The sequence below is a fragment of the Chroicocephalus ridibundus genome, chromosome 3 (assembly GCF_963924245.1).
Source record: "Chroicocephalus ridibundus chromosome 3, bChrRid1.1, whole genome shotgun sequence".
In the NCBI taxonomy this organism is placed as follows: domain Eukaryota; kingdom Metazoa; phylum Chordata; class Aves; order Charadriiformes; family Laridae; genus Chroicocephalus; species Chroicocephalus ridibundus.
Window position 1 is genome coordinate 38,389,362 of NC_086286.1, and position 20,371 is coordinate 38,409,732.

General features: G+C 37.3%; 1 protein-coding gene across 5 annotated transcripts in view; it reads left to right on the forward strand.

Annotated features, from left to right (window-relative positions):
- The window catches only part of STRN (striatin), a 66,436-nt gene that overhangs the window by 34,399 nt on the left and 11,666 nt on the right, over positions 1–20,371 (forward strand). For 3 of the 5 annotated variants that reach the window (XR_010070287.1, XM_063328840.1, XM_063328839.1), the window contains exons 6-11: positions 3,534–3,669; positions 5,596–5,731; positions 9,530–9,640; positions 11,957–12,043; positions 12,604–12,747; positions 15,581–15,717. Coding sequence is in view for 4 of the 5 variants with exons in the window: in XM_063328840.1 (XP_063184910.1) it covers positions 3,534–3,669; positions 5,596–5,731; positions 9,530–9,640; positions 11,957–12,043; positions 12,604–12,747; positions 15,581–15,717 (751 nt within the window). In the remaining variant the exon portion in view is untranslated. The remainder of the gene's footprint in view (positions 1–3,533; positions 3,670–5,595; positions 5,732–9,529; positions 9,641–11,956; positions 12,044–12,603; positions 12,748–15,580; positions 15,718–20,371) is intronic. The other 2 variants (XM_063328841.1, XM_063328843.1) reach the window with 2 other exon arrangements.

Below are 20,371 nucleotides of genomic sequence, written 5' to 3' on the forward strand. Positions count from 1 at the left end.
ATAAAGCTACTGGAGAGGAAGATATCAGGCACAGAGTTAACAGTATCTGGTAGAAGATTATTTTTTTTTTTTTTTTTTAAGGTTCAGTAAGGATATGGTAAGTCGGCTGGGATGAATCATTCAAAGAAAGAAGGCAAGGTTAGGTTCTGGGGAGAAAACCATGGAAGTGTGCTGTTGCAGAGTATGATTGAGGAAGGAGCAGTGGGAAAGAGATTCAGAACAAGCAGCTGAGGACCACGTTGTTGAGGAAGTCCTGCCAAAATCTGGTTGCTCTATGCTCTCTGCTTCGGCAGCTTCTGTAGCTGCTCCTGCTGTCTGGAGTTTCTGGCTTGTTCTCCCCCAGCAGTTTTTCTTTAGACAGTATGGCTGGGGAAGAAAGAAAAAGCAACACCTAGGTTCTTGGACTTTGAAAATTATGTTCTTCCTTATATATGTTTTGATTCAGGACAGTCCAGTAAAGAGGAATTGTCCTATTTGAGACCTTTTTGGTTGGTTTTTTTGGTCTCCTTTTATTTGCAACAGGCCCTGAATTTGCCATAGTCTTGCCCCACTCATGCCTGTAATACTGTACCGTTCATGCATCAGTCCCAGCCTGTGGAGCTCCATTCTATTGCCTTCACCCATTAGTTTTTTTGAAAAGTATTGTAGACTGCAAAAGCCCTGGAAATGTTGAATTGTGTTTCTTTTTCTAAAATGGACTTTAAAGTAATTAATTATACTACCCTTTCTCTGAATATATTTTTACCATTTCTGCTTTTTTATGTTGCTTTGTGAATGACCCCGTAAGAGAAACAAACTAAACAGATGGAAAGCTTCAAGCTGCCATCAAAGTACATAACATAAATTAGCTGAGGCTAGACATTTCCTTAAGTGTATTTTACAGTATTCCTAAGTGTTCATGCTGACAGTAGTATCTAAAATACATTATGTTTATGTTCTACTAAAGAATGAAAAATAGATAAATTATTGAGTTACTTTTGATTTGACTGCTGAAGTGTGTTGGAGTACAATATAGCCAATCGATCTGTCTGTCAGCTTGAAGCTGCTTTTCCCTGTAGAACTTTTGAATAGTTAAAATATTCTGTCACTTCTTTTTCTTTTTTTTTTTGTTTTTATGAATTCTTTCTTGGAATTTGTGCCTTAGCACAAATAATCTTCTGTGGTACTATGCTGACTTTGTACATTTTTGTACTGTGCAGGAGTTTTGAAATACATGATAAACTACTGTGTTTTCCAGTGCATGAGATGCCTTTTACTGCCCTGTGTAAATGGAGATATACAATTATGTATATATCCTGCCCAATAAAGTATGTAATAATTAATATGATAATTGAATTCAGACCAGTTACTTAAAAAAAGATATAACCTTCTCTTCGTGGTCACTTTGAACTTCAGTGTGAGGGAGCCTGATTTAAGATCAAATGAGTGCAGAACCAAATGTAGGTATGAATTACTGCAAATACTTTTAGAAGAATACCTGTCTCTTAAAAACAAGTTCTGTTGATTAAAATTTTATATTCTGTTTGATATTAGTTCAGGCACTGCTATTTACTGTAGCATGTCTGATAGTTGCTAATACAGAACAGAAGCCATGATGTTTTACATGGCAGATTTTTACATGGCATATTACAGAGGAAAAAACAGAAATACAATTGTGGCTGGATGATTCAGTCCACTAAAAGTTGACCAGGACAAACAAAATTTGCTGAAAATCAAGAAGTTAGTCAAGTGAAGCACATTACAAGTTTTGTCTTATAAAGATTTGTGTATTGGAAACAGCAAAATAACAGTACTGTAGGATTTCTGTGAAAATGTACGTTACTACTACGGATCCATGAGGTCTTATAGTCTGCTGAAGTGGTGATTACTTAAGGAAAAAGAAAAATATTGCGAAGTGCTGTCAGGTTTGTCATAGAAACAAGAGGGTCAAAACACTGCAGGAAGGAAGGCAAATTGGAAGCATGTTTGAGATTGTTCTTAGATAAAATATGGGAAAGTGGAAGGAATATTCTCAATAAAACTAGTGACCATGAAAACATGTATATCATGGTACAGTACACTGCTGTGTATGTGGAATTTCTAATAGCAAGTGAAATCTTTATTGGTATTTTTGGGTCATAAAGATGAGTAAATGAAAAAAGGGTAGCATAGCAAATTGTCTTAATGAGATGCAGACATATTGGGGCTACAGAGAAGCCACTCCTGCTAATTGTTTTCATGTAAGCATAGAACTGCTTGAGCAGAGACTGCATAAAGAAGGAAGTGTGCTGCTTATCACGCCTTATTACACATCGGAGTTCTTGCCCTTGGATGTTTCCTGTAATAAACCTTCGAAAAGTGTTATGAAGAAACACTGGAATAAGTGGGTGATGGATGGATAATCAGGTGTTTACACTGCAGGGAGTTTAAAAGGCCTGACTCTATAGGCCTGTCAGTTGATTGAACCTTCTGAAGTGGGTCATAGCAGAAGCAACATTTAGCATTAGCAAGGCACTTGCTGGTAGTCAGGGTGACAGTACAAGACAATTTAGAGCTCCAATTCTGAAAAGAGAGAGAGAGAGGCTTCTATGGTTTCAGTGGTTGTGAAAATCAAGGTGTCATGCATTTAGTGATGAACTATGAAAAACAGACTACTGATTTAAGGTAAGAAAACAATAAAGCTTGTCTTTACTGCTGTAAAGTCATATAAAGAATGTACAAGGTTTTACTGGAAGTAATCGTTACAATTCAAACAGAATAATTTTTTTTCACCACTTTATCTTTGAGGGGCTTATGAAGAAGTGCCTTTTCTACATAGGAAACACATAGGTACCTGTTGTTAATTTTAGTATTGCTTTAATGATGGTTACAGTCCTGCTTCTTGGATTCTTCCTCTTCAGTTATTAATATGACAGCCCTTATGCTTCCTGTTCTGAGGCACTGCCTGAATTTGTGCCAGTGCAGTCATTTTACCCAGTCTTCATCCATTTCCTTATTTGTTTAATGTTAACGTCTACATAAACATTATTTAGTCATCGATATTTTCCCATTATATTGTTTTATAGTGGCAAATTTACCATGTTAATGAATGATAGATCTAGTTTGATGTTTCCCAGGAAGGTGAGGAACATCAGATAGCAGCAAAAATTTTCCTGTACCCTGATGTAAATGTGGGAGACCAACTTAGTAGCTGTAACTCACGTCCTTGTTGCTGAGGCTTTCAATGGTGGTATATCAGTACTGATATTGCTTTTGGGGCACATATCAGATTAATGTTGCTTTAAAATGCTTTTAAAATAAAAAAAATGAAATCTTTGTCCTGGTAATTGCAGCTGGATGAAGAAAAATTGTTGGTTCTAATAAGATAGTTTAAGGAAAATGTTTAGGTTTTTAGTCCACAAACGTTTTTACCTGTAGTAGTCCATTTATACCTCTAGGCTTATTTTAGTCTCATGTGTTGTTGGCCATCATAAAACAGAACAGACTGGTAATTGCAAAAGTGACTTTGTTATGATTTCTTTTGACTCATGATGGCGGTTGTTGTTGTTGTTTAGGAAACCTGAATTGACTGACTCTGCCTCTCTGCTAGAGACCTTCAAGTTTCTTGAAAATGCAGCTGCAGATTTCAGTGATGAAGAAGATGAAGAAGATATTGAAGGACGAGAGAAAACAATCATTGATACCGCAACAGTGAGTGGAAAAAATAATTGAAAAAGTTACGAAGAACAGAAAAAGTGAGATTAATGAGATGCCTATATGCAAAGTTTATGACTGTGTATGTACACGTGCAAATCGTTAATGCATCTTTATGATGGTCTGTCCAAGCATGTGTGCATAAGAGGAATTATATATGCATTTCTGAGTTCATGCATATAAGTTAAGCTTTGCCATCTTTATTGCTTTAAGTTTGCAGTGACAGATTAAAATTTTTAAAAATTCTTTCTACTATTCTGTACTGCCTAGTATTTTTGATATATATTGGATACAATTTTTACGGTAGCAGATGTCCTTTTTTTTACAATTTTCAGTTCGAAGGTTTTGTTTGTAATGTTGCATGTCAAAATGCACTGTTTCTTGAATATTTATATAAATCTATCGATATTTAAAATGACATGTAGGAGTTAATCCTTGTAGGGTACAGAACTGAAATACCACATTTCTCCTTAAACAGGTTGTGGAAGGAAGAAAAAGTATAACTGGAAAAACTCTAACATGTGGTTAATAACCTTTTTTTGTTGATTTATTCAGTCAAATGCCTGAAAATCCGTAATGATCTATACTTTGCTATACCATTTGGTCATATGATTACATAAAATAGATACATACAATCAGTACTCTATTTTATCCTCCTCTTTTCAAAATTAATATTTATTCTATGAGTTGTGTTTCCTAACAATTGAAGCAGATAAGAGTGTTAGGGTGGGTATGTTGTTTCTATGATCAGTTTTAAAAAAACATCAGTTTTTAAAAGAGTTTTTAAAGACGATCTTTGTAAACTTGTTCCTGTCATCCATGGGCTGTGAACAAATGTCTGACACTCTTCTGTAAAATCATCTGTAATACAGTATGTTCAGTAATCGTGCCAAAGGAATGAAACTTGAAGTTTAGAATTGTTTCAGGTTTTGAAATTAGTTCATGGTATTTAGAGGAAACAGTCATTCATTCTCATGAACTGTGGGATGTTGGCTTATGTATTGAAGTCTTTTCAGACTGACCCTTAGCAAGGTTCCAAGTCAAAATATCGTGATAAATGTAATTTTTCTTTTTTCTGTAGAAGTAAAATTTGTGCTACAGGTTTCATGTATCATGGCATCAACTTGCCTGTTAGTCAAATAACTGTAAAGCATATAGTACATTTTGATTATTGAGGGAGAAGTAAATTTACTGCAGAAAGCATATGATGAGATCCTTCATTAAAACATGTATTTTTTTTTTCTTTTCCCAAAATTTGGTAAGTCTTTTTTACCAAATTTTCTTTTGAATTTGGTGGGGAAATGCAGTTTAAAATGGAAGTACTGTGTTTAAATAACAGTAATATCTGAGGAAGCATGCAGGGTGGAATGATTTTTGCCAAATTTAAGCAAATTATCTCTTGTCAGTTGTTTGTGTTTTGTTTTTTGTTTTGTTTTTTTCTAGACTTGTCTTTTGGTACACATGTAGAGTGATTTCAGAAGTGAGAGTTGAAAAGGCTATTTTTAGAGAAGCAGAATGAGTTTGGTTTTCCTGAAGTCCTTTATACAACTTTGTGGGTTTTGTGTTTTTTTTTTTTTTTTTTGTTGTTGGCGGTTTTTTTTATTTGGTTGGGGTTTTTTTAAATCTGTATTAAGAAAAAGTTTGTACCTTACCTGGTATTAAAAAAATTAGTAGTGGACTAGAACAGTGTAGATTCATTATCAAGTGATTGATTATCGGTGGACACAGGAAGAAAGATTTAGAGACAGATTTCATTTTGACTTAGAAATTTGCTTATTCCAGATTTGCTTATTAATGTATGCTTTTATGTTTCGTCTGCAACTTCCTGTTAGGATTTTGCATAGAAGACAAGGCAGTACTGCTCAGTATGAAGGTGTGCATGTAACTTAATTCAGCTTTTTTCTCTCCTTCCTGACCTTTCAGATTGTAAGGAAAAGAGTGCTATCTGACAGCAGTGAAGACAGAGATACAGAAGAAGCTTTGAAAGAGTTTGACTTTTTGGTTACCTCAGATGAAGGTGATGGGGAATCGAGAAGTTCAGGAGATGGGACAGATTGGGGTAAGGAAATGTAATGGATTGTACCAGGAGAAAAAACATTGCGCTTAGCATATATTGTGATTGATGATTGAGATCTGTCTCACAATCACAGCACCTTTCGAGTATTCCTGCAGTAAATAATTGGCAGACTGAGGCCCTCTTAACATAATATTCTCATTTTTCTGTATACTGCTTTGATGTAAGGATTCTTCAAGGTTTATGCTTTTGGTCATTGTCTTTTTTCCATTTCTTTAATAATAAGGCAGATAGAATTCAAATTTTTGTGAGTGGAATTTCAATGTGTTTTTCCAGTGACCCATGCTAATGAAGTGCTCTGATAAAGCTGTATTTTATAAATATGAGCATGAAAGTTATTTCGCCATCTTTGCCTTCTCCCACTTTGATACAGAGAGTAATCTGAGTCATAAAGACTGAATTGTACTCTTATTGTGTGTTAGCAATTTGGGTGATATGAACTATTCAGTTGCTCAAGTTTTCTTTCATAATATATCAGAAGAATATATCTTTAAGCCTCATAGTCATAGAATGACACTTCACAAACTGTTCTCTGTCCTTTGAGGTTCATGTCCTGCAAACCAGAGCGCCAGCATCCACTTTACCTTGATGTAATTATTCCACATAAACCCACTGCATAGGGAAGAGAAGAAGGAAGAGAACTGGTTAGATATCTTGATGGGGAGTTGTTTCCTCCTTGAACTGCTCTGGAAAGTCTTAGGCATAAGTGGACACAGAGGGAAGATGGAATGGGAAATAAGTGAGCTTTATAATGGAACTGAAATCTTGACAGACAAATAAGCCATGGTCGCTGTGGCTCTCACATGAGCTCACCACTCTGAGCTGGTGTATTTCACTAGAGCCATGTCCAGCTCATGGCTGGACTCCAAAGTATTGTTCAGTGTGATGTAGCCTTTCTACTTAAGAGGATGCATCTCAGTATCTTTAAATACAGCAGTCAGTATTCTGTTCACCAAACAAATTTAGGAATGTTACTCTTTTGTATGAAAAATATTTTTATTAGATTGTTCTGATACTTCTCTTTAATATTGAAATTTTATCCATTTATGCCTGATAAGTTTAGCTATTGCTTGTGTCACCAAAAAGTTAGTATGCTAACAGGAGGTTTTTGTTCTCAACTTCACGCTTCTGGGTTATTTTTACTTTCATTGATGACAGCGGAGTACAAGTGAGCAAAAGTCTAACATTAAAAAGAAATCATTGTGGAAAGTAGTAGTTTCATTTCTAGAAATATTAAGGGTTCTTTTTGAGTTGTAGACATTCGTGTTTTTCAATTACTTGTTTTACAACCTGTCTCTTTTATGGTAACTTTATATAAGAATAAGCTTCTTCAATGAACTGCCATTATGAATCACTTGTGTTAACTTGTTTTAAGTAAAACTGTTAAATGTAGCATAGAAGAGTGATGTGTAGTGAGGATAGAAGCAAACAGAGGAAGTTCTTGCTTCATTTTTGATCCTGAGCATTGCTGCTCAGTTACAGTAATCTGAACCCATTTGGCTTGAAAGGTCCTCAGAAGTGTTCAGGTAATTTTTAAACTATAAAGAATTTACTCAGTAGTAGGTCAGGATCCACTTGTGAAATTGAACAGAACCTGTGGGACATGCAGGCAGCATCCTAGGGCAGTCTGTAGACAATTAATGTGCTAAGTATTTTTCTGGCAACAATACAATCTAATATAAATCCATCTAAACTTTTTGTTGGAGGAGAGCAAAAAATCTTGTCTAGCCAGGAAGGAAAAGCATGATTAAAACTTATAACCCGGTCCCAGAAAGAATACATACTTGTTTCTCTCTAGCATGATTTTCTCATACCTTTTTGGAGTTTTTCATGCGATTTTTGGTGATTAGTGATAATTAACTGGGCACATGTATTAAGAGGACATGACTTAGCACCACCTTTTTTAGAGTCTCTCTTCAGCTTATTACTGCCTCTGTTTTCATAGCTGCTGCAAAAACACTAATGCCTCAAGACTTTGGGTCTTGAATTAATCTGTCACTCATGAGTATAGAATCATGACTGGAGGGTTCAAAGGAAATCATCTAGTCCAACCTTCTGCTCTGGTCCATTTACAGCAGGTTACACTGGCCTTCTTCCTGTCAAGTTTTGAATATCTTCCAAGAAAGGAGTTCCCATAAACTCTCAGGGGCAGTATTCTGGTATTTGACTGTCCTCGTGGTAGAAAGTATTTTGTCCTTCTGTGATGCAAATCCGAGCAGAATCTGCCTCTGTGTTCTCCACACCTGCCTGTTTAGGTAGTTGTAGGCAGCACTAAGATGCCTCTTTTGCCATCACCGAACACACACAGTACTTTCAGCCCCTCCTTGTAGCTCATCTGTACCAGCTGCCTTAACCACCTTAGTGGCTCCCCTGGACTTGCTATACTATGTCAATACTAGGTACTTAGCATTATAGTTACACGGTTTCCCAGTGTAGGAAATATTATACTGGATGCAGTACTCGCGGTGTGGTCTCACAAGTGCCAAACAGGGCAATAATCACTTCCCTCACGCTACTGGCCATGTTCTCGTTAATACAGCCCAGGATACAGTCGATCACCTTTGCTGCAAGAGTATGGTGCTGACTACTGTTCAATTTGTTATGTTGATCCCTAGGTCTTTTTCAGTATAGTTAATTTCTAACAAGTCAGTCCCCATAATAACCATCTTCTGTCTGATTGTAGTGACTGCTTCAGATTGTGATTGATAGTGTTGTGCTTCTTCTAGAGACATTTAATACCCTTTCTGCACATTAGTCTGAGGATAAGTTTATTATTGTTCATATTTTAAAAGGTCTAGAATAGTTTATTGTTGCACAAAGCAAACTTGGTCTGAAAAGAATTAGTTTTTAAATAATAAGGTTGAGATTTTAATGAGGAAAACAAAGCAAAAAGATAATGCATTTCAAAAATTTTTGTAGCTGTAATGGTCATGAAAATAAATATATATGAGGAAAAGCTGTAACACCTCCCTCTTCTCGCAAATTATTTTTCTAAGCTGCCTCAGTAGAGTCTTTCCATATATGGAAAAAATGACTTGGAGATTTGAACTCACGTAACACATTTTGTTCAAAATCTCCAAATACGTACTGTTGGAAGAATACTTATCTGTATCGTGTCACAGGGGAGGCAATTTGAGAGAGATGTTTTAGGGGAAAAAAAGAAAAAAAGGAGGGGGGGGGATTTTTTTTTTTATTAGGCTTGTTGAAACATTTTGTGTATTTTTTCAAAGACTAATAACTCTGGCCTTCCCCTTTGTGTGAAATTTCATGGCTTTAGTGCTTCAAGATTTTATTCAAACCTTGGTGACCTGTGTACTGTGTTCCAAAATGATTTAAATGTGCTGCTGCTTTGTGTAAATGACAACACAAAGACAATGAAACGAGAATTTGAAATGCAGTGACGCAACAAGTTGTAAAGTTCTGTTGACCAGTTACATAGCTGCTGCTTCTAGATATAATCGTTTTTTCCCTGGAGGAAACAAAAAGCTGAAAAATATGTCCTGGTTTATTATAAAGTAAACGTTGCTTACATTTATGAACAGCTATGTGCTTGGTTATAGCAATTAGGCATGTGAAATTTCATCTCAGTTTTTTGTTAAGAGAATTCTGAGCAAATAAAATGGAATGTGAGTAGCAGTTTTACAGCTTTCACAAGCTTGGTGCTATTTCTGTCTGTTCAAAATAAAAGACAAATGCCATTGACAGCAGCTGTTACCTCCTTCAGTGGAGATCACTTGGTGACATTATTGAAAAAGGATGTTTCATTTGTTTCACTTTGTTTAGAAAAGGAAGACCAGTGTCTCATGCCTGAAGCTTGGAATGTCGACCAGGGAGTAATAACCAAACTCAAGGAACAATACAAAAAGGAGCGCAAGGGGAAAAAGGGGGTGAAGAGTAAGTGGAAAACATTGCACCTTAAAATCATAAATCCCACATCTTTCACACCCTTAATTCTATCTCTCTTTCAATGTTTTCCTAAAATTACTTACTCTTTTACTTTGCTGCTCCTGACTGCTTTCCTTTTCACCAGTTCTCAGGGGTTGAAATTAATGACAGTCAATCGAGTTACCTGATAAATAGTTGGATTAGATATAACTTCTTCCAACCAGACGTTGGATTCGTTAAAAATTCTTGCTTTGAGCATAGATTATACTTTTGTTATTCAGAAATTTAAATTGTAAAAGGCATTGGTTTAACAGTTCACACTTTAATATAGAAGACTTCAGAACCCTTTATTAGCTGGAAACATGGCAGTTTCACAGGGAGAGTTAAAGTCTGGTATGTAAACTAAAAACCAAACCAAACCAAAACGGAAACTGTCTTGAGTACCCTGTTAGATGACAGAGGGAGAAAACAGGTTAATTTCTACCCCTGTTTATACTTAACATTCACAACATGAAAGTCATGCTGTCATCACAATTTGTTATGCAGGGCTCGAAATAGGAAGCAACTCTGACCATCAGTTTATTTGTAAATTACAGGATTTATTTATTGACTTTCATACCTGTGGGACTAGCCTTTTAAAATGTTGGATATTTTTATCCAAACAAAAAACTGTGATCAGTATCTGAAATACAGTTTCTAGCCCTGTATTATCTTTTTGTTACATTTCTTGAAATACAAATCTGTTTTGTAAAAATCAATGTTTTTTCATAAGTAAGCCTTAAAACTTTTCAAACTCAGATGAAGTGTTTAAAATGAAACACCATATTCACAGCTATATTTCAAACATCTAGCCATATTGAGAATTCATGTGTGAATGATGTAAATTAATGATATTGCATGTAGCCCAGTAAGAAATTTGAGGGATATTTCTCCCTTTGTGGGAAGATGCTTATGAATACCAAGGAAACTCTCACTTCCAAATAGACATGCGTAACGATGGGACAGGTGTCAGATCCTCGCATCACTGAGGCTGACTTGTTTTCTTTCTTTTTCTGTTGATACTAAATGTGATAAGCTGCTGCTCAGCAGTTGTTATATTGCGGACATTATGCAATCAAATGCACAAACTAAATCTCCTTTTTTTCTTTTTATTAAAAAAAGTAAATCATTACTGTACTTCAAATTTCTCAGGTGATATTTTTGTCGTCTTTGGAATCATTTAAGTTACTGGAAATTAATTGCAAGTCTGACAAGAAGCTGAGCTGGACAACTAAAGTGTTCACATTTCACAAAATTGATTCTGATTCTAAATTTCTTTATAGTTAAGATAGAGAGAACATACCAATATACGACTTTGGTGCAAATGAGTTTTGTAACTTGTCTGTTATTTTAAAAATACACAGATGTGCTATTAGTTCAGGATAAGTAGTTTTAGGGTTAACTTAGCAGAAATTTAAACAAACTGTTGAAATTATATTCTTGAACAGCTTTTGAGTGCTTTTTATTTTTGATAATAAAACAATATTTAATTGTTAGTATAGACATAGATATTATTGGAACATGTTTTATACATTTATGAGAAAAATTCCTGATGTAAGGCAGCACTTGGACATCCAGTGCTCCTTCATGAATGTTACTACTGCTCAGTACATTTACAGTACCTTTTGGAGTGATTTGATTGGTTTGATCTTGGGAGACCAAATGGTTTACTGCAGTACAGAAATTAAGCATCTTTCCATGGACAAACCATCACTGGAAGGGCATCAATGCAATAAAATCAGGAAGAAACACAGCCTGTTTGCACATAGTGAAGAAGAATGTGAGGAAGGAAGTCCGGGGGAAAAAGAAGGGACTAAATATCTTGACATGAAATTGTACAAAGCTTGTTTCTATGACTTTAATCTCACCATAATTGGTATTTAGACACTGAACTGCTACTAAGTAAAATATTGTTTTTATAAATCGGATACTATAGTAAAACAATCTTGCAAAATCCGACTTACTGTTTTCCTGAACCAAGTAATATTTTTGTGACAGACAAGTTAAATACAATTTAGTTTATTATCTGTCATTATGATTAGGGTGGACAAAGTAGAGTTTGCAACTGCATTAGTAAACTTACGATTTTGCAAGGCTGTAGTAAACACTCCTGTGAAGTAATAAGAGAACAGAATCATAGAATGGTTTTATGAGAGAATACATATATTGGAGTACACTTCTGTGTTAAACCTGCTTAAAAATAGCTGTATTATTTACTGGTCTAGGAAAAAAACATAATGGACTATGGGTAAGACATTTTCCCATTCTTAATTAAACTTACAACAGGAAAAACTACCGAAGATATGTTTCAGCCTCAATCCTATATAAAACAGTCAAAACAGGGATGTGGGAAAATGATGGAGCAAAGCACAGGTAAGTGTCAAGAAGGGCATGGGTCTTCACCATATCTAGCTTCAGGAAGTAGGCCAGTGAATCCAGTTGCATTCATATTTTAATATAAGTATAACTTTTTGGATTATATAGTTCACGATACTACACTACTGCACAAATAAATTTAAAATAATCATGCTTTCATAAGAATATGCTGCACAAAGTACCTGATGCACAAATTTTAAAATATTCACAAATGTCAGCTATTGTTTTGGAAAAGTAAATATTCTAATAATCAGTGTGACTCAGTTGGCGGCATTCTTCAGCATCCCATGCAAGTAGCAGTGTGAGTTTATAAATGTGGGGTAAAATGTGTGTTCACAATTCTCAGTTGCTTCTGTCACTTTCTTTTCAAGAAATTCATTTCATGCTGGCTGATTAGTTACTGCTGAAAATAGGTGCTCATTAGTTTTTCTGTGGTAACGTTATAATGCAAGGTAGGATCCATTGTTGCATGTGCTGCTGTAGTGTATCTGATATAATTAGTGCCATTGTGAGCTATGCGTAAACCATTTAATTTTTTGGTTTTTTTTTCTGGTTAGGGCCCAACAGGTCAAAGCTGCAAGATATGCTTGCAAACTTGAGAGATGTTGACGATCTCCCTTCATTACAGCCATCCGTTGCACCTTCTTCTAGGCCGAGTAGCTCAAGGCTCATTGAACACGAGATAAACCGGACAGATGAAGGTAAGCATTAAAAATGTGCATACACTTTTGTAAAGGGTAGATGTTTATAGTTACTTCTGCTTAAAGATTATTCTCTAAAACTTTCCAGGCACTTTACTCATTCAGCATTAGGAGTTCTGTCTAAGTGCAATAAATGGCATCCCCATTCCTCCCCTCTGGTCACTATTAGTAAGGTCAAGACACTTACTGAGGTAAAGTGTTGTCTTGAATACCTTTGAACATAAAGGAAAAAACTAATTTGGCACTGGTTGGCTTTGCAAGATGAAGATCTTAAGTCACTTGCTTTTGTTTGTGCTCAGGCCTGGCAGTGAAGTGGGGAACATGAACTCTCAAGGACATAAGAGCATCCGTTTTTCTCCCTGTGAACGTAATTTTAAATGAATGTATATATATACATATACACACACACATATGTATGTGTTCTTTTTTTAAGTGAAAAGGTAGAGGCTCTGCAGGTAATCGCAAGTGGCTAGGAATAGCTTTTAAGTGTACATGGTGATTGTGTAGTGAATCATACAGAACAACTTACAGCTTGCCAGTGTTATTAATTTCCATGATGTGTTCCAAAAATTAAAAAAAAAATCTCATAGCAGCTTGTCCAAGTAGGGAAAACCACACACCTTTGTAATGAGGCATGTGGTTACCTTCATTAATATTATCTCTGAAAGATGCTAAATCATGTATTTGATTCAACATTTGAATTGCTGTAATATGCAGCATAATAAATAAATATATGAGCCTATATTAATTTGTAAGAGATAATATCATGTGCTCTTTATTTAAATGGTAAATATGTCTTTGGAAAAATGAGCAAAACACGGGTCGCACTTAGCAGTTTTTCAGTAAGTGTGAAAAAGTAGGTCGGCCAAGTTATAATTAAGATGCATAAAAAGCCCCGGCATGTGGCATAGTTACCAAAGAACTCAGTAGTTCTATTTCCTACATGCTTGGTGATTTTCTTTATGAAAGAAGGGGGTAACTTAGCAACACTTTGAGAAGTGGAGGAATTTTTCGTTGAATGTTTCCTTTACAACTTTTCTCACATGTACTGAGAGCCATATTAGCAGAGCTCTATTTTCATGTCCTTTCAAGAATGTGTTTTTTAATTCAGAGGCTCAGATGGACCTTCACAAAAACAAAAAAAGGCAGCTGATTGTCATCACTCTGAGTTCAGTATTAAAAAACTATCAGCTGTGTAGTAATTTTTTTATAAATCTGAGACTCTTTGATGGTTTTGGCATGCAATTTCTTAATTCTAGTTATTTTTTCAAATTTGGTGTCCTCTATGTATTGGGTGTTGAGTAGAATATTACATCATAAGTTCAAAAGAGAGAAAAAGAATGGTAGTTCAAACTTCAGGGTGAAGGAGGTAAGAGATGTTTGTGACTCAAAGGTAATAACTAAGAGACCTAACCAAAGGGCAGAGCTTGAAGGGCTTTTACTTGATTGTAAAAAGTCATAGGAAGCAAGCAGGACACACTAGAGGTACAAATATGGAATGGATAGACCGTAGAAAGATTAGCTTACTTTATGCTGGGTGGACTGTAGAGGAATCAAATAGTGTCTGCACCTGATGCATTCAGAAAAGGGGGAAGCAGCCTGAACAGATCAGGGTGTTTTAACTTAGTGCTGTTAAACTAAATAAGACACTGAGAATGCGATGGTGTTTGCTTTTCTCTCTCCCTGGTAGCAACAGTATTTGCCAAGGTTTGTATTTACAATGGAGCTAAAAGGGGAAAAAAATGTAATTTACTGAAAAACCTTTGTAATTTGGGATAAAAGGTATATAAAATTGAGTGAAGTCTCTTGTGTCCAGAAGACAACACATTGTCATCTCTTCTGTCCACCTTTTGTGAGGTAGAGACTTGGAGAGCTATTGTACAGGGAAGTTGGTAAAGGCAGAGCTTCTTTCGAATTGTACCAATTGATGCAGAGCCTTATGTGACCTAAGTGTGTGAACTGCACTCCTCTTAGGCTTTGATGCCCCCGTTCCTAGTGAGTCTGCTTATGGATGTGTTTGTTACAGTGACTGGAGCACCTGTAGGCATGCTACAGTAGCTGTAAACTAGTGAGTTTGGATGCTGCCAGTAAAGACCTGGAATTCAGTGCCGACTCACCTGTTTGGTAGTTAAACTGTCTTTTTGGAACAGGCTGCCCAGTGAAGTAGTGGAATTGCCATCCCTGGAGGTATTTAAAAGACGGTAGACGTGGTGCTTAGGTACATGGTTTAGTGGTGGGTTTTGGCAGTGGTTAGGTTGATGGTTGGACTTGATGGTCTTAAAGGTCCCTTCCAGCCTAGACGATTCTGTGATTCTATGTTGAATACTCAGCTTCCAGTTGTATTGCTAGATTGGAGTGCATGTAAACAGATCATTGTAGAGGTGCTTTTGGATGTGTGTGGATACAGTGTTAGGAAGGAAGAGTCCAGCTGCTCCCACCAGCTCTTCTTGTCTATGTTTTTGCTACTTCTCCAGAGCCTATTTGCATATTTTATAGCAGAGTTGGGGAAGGGTCTGAGCTTTTTCTGTGTTACTTTTGCATTATATATGGGTAAATGGTAGTACACTCTTCCCACCTGTGGCTCTTTGAACTTACTGTCTGACAGTGAGTCATACGCACCCCAAGTGTAAGTATTATGTTCAGGGGATACTCTTTATTGGTAAGTCCAGTGATTATCTTTAGAATGGCTATTTTTTTTATGCAACATTTCATATCTTTTTGTCTGCAGCTACTTGAGAGATGTTTGGTATTTTGTAAGTGGAGAATATGCTTTCATTAGTCAATGTTGTATAAACCCATGTTTCAGGATTTTTTTTGTTTTGTTTTCTTGCAGTGGAAGCTTTAACATTCCCTCCTTCTTCAGGGAAATCTTTTATTATGGGAACAGATGAAGCCCTTGAAAATGAGCTGGGTCTTGGAGAGCTGGCAGGCCTTACAGTAGCCAATGAGGCGGATTCACTGACTTACGATGTAAGTGGTTATTAATGGTACCTCAAGGTCCTACTGTCTGCTTGCTGAAGGCAGGTGCAAGTTATGTGTGACTCAGCAGAAGGCATTTTCCTGTTAAAATTATGTTGCCAGAGGATGTCACAAATTTTTACCTGACAGATCGGTTCTTTCCATACACAGCAGCCTTCAAGTTCTCTGCAACCCCCTCTCCTTCTCTCATTTGCCTGACATGTCATTCAAATATTTGAAAGTAAATGTAATTAGTGATAGTGATACAGATGGATAATTGTAACTCTAGTGATGCTGTGCAAAATTAGGAGTAGCGTGGCCAGCAGATTGAGGGAAGTTGATGTCCTCTCTACATGGGTCTGGTGAGGGCATATATCTGTGTGCCGTTTTGGGCTCCTCCACTTCAAGAGGGTTGTGGAGAAACTGGAGAAAGACCAGTAGCATGTGACTGATAAGGAGATGTTGAGGGAACTAGTCTTGTTCAGTTGTTAGGAGGCTGAGGGGTGCTCGAATAGCAGCCTACAGGTGTTGGAAGGATGCTTACAAAGATGACAGAGCCAAACTTCTCCATAGTGCCAGGTGTTAACACAAGAGGAAACGGTAGCAAATTATGGCTTGAGAGATTCAGGTTGGACATTAGGAGAAGTTGTTACGTAGGAGGTGGTACTGAAGCAAGTTACTCAGAGAAACTGGGGAATCCCTGTCCTGGGAAATGTTCAAGACTTGACTGGGGGAGAGCTGTGGCTTACTTTACCTGGTATGGGCAATGGTCTCATTTCAAATGGGAAGCTGGACCAGAGACTTCTTAGGAGGCTCTTGTGGCCAGCACTTCCATGGCTCTATGTGTAGCCTATGGCTTCTTTTTCTTTCACTTTTTGTGAAAAATCTTTCTTAAAATTGCTTCTTTGCAGTCATACACAATTTTTTTGTCTATATTTCTGATTTCTTGCAAAAAGATACTTCAGGTATGACTTTAATCATCTGCTTCTTTGTGAGCTATCAACTTCAGATTAATCTTGCTATTGCATTGTCCAGCTCTGTCAAGGTTGAGATGATTGTCATTACAGAGGTGATTTTTGTAGTATTGCATGTTGGGGAGGAATCATACCCTTTAGTAAATCTGACTCTTAAGTAGTCACCATTTGGGATTTTACTATCACAAATCAAATCTGAGACTTCAGAAATAACCTGCAGGTCCTTATTTTGAAGTTCTACCCTTGTATGTACTTGTAAAACAATAAGTTACATAGTTAATAAAAGTTTACATGCGTTTTGGGAGTGACACTGCAGAGATGTGCTCTTCTACTATAGCAAGTTTCTGAGCATGTGATATGTTGTGAATCATCAGGGTTGCAATGATACACAACTCTCTGCTAAAATTCAGTGTTTTGGCATTATCTCCTAATTTGGGCTCAGATCTTAATTTTTTTGCAAATCTTCCCTGACTTTGTCTCCAGAAAAGGATAAGATGGCATACAAATTTCATTTCTTTTACAGTTACACCTAAAACTTTGATGCAGAATTTTTAAATTCAGAGTACATAACAAACGTAAACCATCTGTACAAGAGCTTAATACTTTCACTGCTTGACTTCATTGTTCCAAGTGTCTGTATAAATTATAGTGTTTGTCCATGTCTCCATATCCTGAACTAACAGCTTTCATTTATAGAGTCAAGCATTTCTTTATCCACCTCTATCCTTTTTTGCATGGTTGAGAATATTAACTTCTGTTTATTAACCTGTTAAATGCCTTTATGAAGTCCTGTGATCAGGAATTCATAGTCATGCTTACCTCACCTCTTATCTTTTCTAGTGCTGTCGATTTAAAAAAAAATAAATTGTTTACAGGGCTTTTTGCTCCTGTCACTGTGCTCTTTATTGAAGCAAAATGAAAGGCTAGTTTTTTCCATTTCAAATTTCACTGGAAGTTTAACTTATGAATAATACAATTTGTTTTTATTTTGGACTACTTAATGCCGCCTTCCACCTCCCAAATGTTAATCAGGTAGTGTTAGTGGAAACTTAGTATGCTTTTTTAAGTGTCAATTTTGAATCATATGGAAAATGAAGTTGAAAGATTTCATGTGAATCGGTTATTACATGTATTTGCTCTCAAGAGCTTCAGACATTTCCTATTTTCAGTCCGTTTCTTCCCACTGACACTTTTGCTGGATTCTTTTCTTCTAAAACACGTCAGCAGTAGCCTACCTCGCTTCATGGTTTAAGTTTTTTACATGTTGCTTTGGCTGTCTGTAACAATTAAAGAATGGTTTTCACTTGGTAATTGAGATTATTAATTTAGTACTTAAAAAAGAAAATTTTCCTTTTGTGGGTAAGTTTCTAGAATATCTAACAAGATGAAATTTCCCAGATTGCTAGCCAGTGCTCTCTAAATGTTATCTTTTCATTTTATTTCCTTTACACATCGCTGTCTTAACAAATGTTCACTAATAACAAATGTTCACCCAGTCCTTTGATCATCTTGGTGGCCCTCCTCTGGACCTTCTCCTTTTTTGTATAGCAGGGACCAAAACTGAACACGTTATTCCAGGTGTGGCCTGACAAGTGCTGAGTGGAGTGGGATAATGACTCCTTTCTCTCTGCTGGTGATGTCCTTGTTGATGCAACCCGGCATCCTGTTGGCTTGCTTTGTTGCAGCAGCACACTGTTCACTTACATTGAGCTTGTTGTCCACCAGGACCCCCAGGTTCCTTTCCACGGAGCTGCTCCCCAGCCAGTGCTGTGCTCCTAGATTATATTTTCCCAGGTGCAAGACCTTACACTTGTTCATAAGGTTCTTGTTAACCCACTCTTCCAACCTATCCAGGCTTTCCTGCAGGGTGGCGCTCCCTTCCGAAGTGTCCATTTCTCCAGTCAGTTTGATATCATCAGCAAACTTCATCAGGGTATACTTGATCCCATCATCCAGATCGCATATGAAGATATTAAACAGCATTGGGCCCAATATCGATCCCTGGGGAACCCCACTTGTGACAGGTTGCCGGTTGGAAAAGGAGCCGCTTACCACCACCCTCTGGGTGTAGCCTGTCAACCAGTTCCCCACTCACTGCACAGACCACTTGTCTAATCATCTTAGACTCCTTTGGAAGGACATGTTTGAATGAATGAGGAGCATTGTATCACAACAACCCCATGCAACACTAAAGGATTGGGAAAGGGTGGCTGGAGAGCTGCCTGGCAGAGAAGGACTTGGGGATGTTTGACCTCAGGCTGAATATGAGCCAGCAGTGTGCCCAGGTGGCCAAGAATGCCAATGGCATCCTGGCTTGTATCAGAAATAGTGTGGCCAGCAGGACTAGGGAAGTGATCCTCCCCCTGTACTTGGCACTGGTGAGGCTGCACCTCAAAGATTATGTCCAGTTTTGAGCCCCTCACTACAAGACAGACATTGAGGTGTTGGAGCGTGTCCAGAGAAGGGCAGTGAAGCTGGTGAGGGATCTGGAGCACAAGTCTACAAGGAGTGTCTGAGGGAGCTGGGGTTGTTTAGCCTGGAGAAAAGGAGGCTGAGGGGAGACCTTATCGCTCTCTACAACTACCTGAAAGGAGGTTGTAGCGAGGTGGGAGTCAGTCTTTTCTCTGAGGTAGCAGGTGATAGGACAAGAGGAAATGGCCTCAAGTTGTGCCAGGGGAGGTTTAGACTGGATATTAAGAAAAAGTTTTTCATAGGAAGGGTTGTCCTGCATTGTAACAGGCTGCCCAGGGAAGCTGTTGAGTCACCATCCCTGGAGGTATTTAAAAGACACGTAGCTGTGGTGCTGAGGGATGTGGTTTAGTAGTGGACTTGGCAGTGCTACATTAATGGATGGACTCGATATTCTAGGTCTTTTCCAGCCTAAACGATTCTATTATTCTGTGAGAACATTATCCTGCCAGAACTGGCGTGCACCGTTAGGCCATCTGAGGTGTCTGTGTGGCTTTTGCAGATGTGACACAGGGCCTGTGCTGCAGGTCTGGCAGCTGGAGGGCAGGCAGGGTTCCCTCCGTCACCTAATCAGCATTAGATGCCTATGTTGAGGCAACCAAATTCCTCTCCAGATGTCTGTGAATACTCTGTATGTCTTGTACCCGTTTTGCTGAGACGTTCTTGGCCAATCTCCAGAAAATCTGCCAGAGCTGCTAACTTTGCAGTCCTGCCCCATCCTTGCACCAGCTCCAGCGTTTGTCTGTTCCCTCATTGAGCCAACTCATCTCAGTAAACTGGCAAAGAAACTGAGCTGTCTCTCTGAGCAGACAGTACATAATTACTAAGAAATACGATGAAGCTAATGCTGCTGTTTTACAGCTCCTTTCTCATCATTTAAAATCTATAGAACCTCTTAATTGAAGCATATTTTTTATTACTAAACCCAGCAGTAACAAAACTTAAGAAAAAACACTTTTGTTTTTATACCTTTTCTCCCTACACACACATTCCAGAATAAATTATAGATTCTTGAAGTGGCTCAAAATCATTGTCTTTTCTTTGCAGTTAATGAGACTAAAATATTTGTGATTATCTGTAGCTTTCGACATAATGAAATGATCAGTATTTGAATTACAATTGTTTGTTTTCCTGGTTTTCCATAACCATCAACAGCAGTGGTTTCGGGAAGGTGAATTTAACTATGACAGCGATAAAAGTCTGTTCAGCATTTTATGTCAACA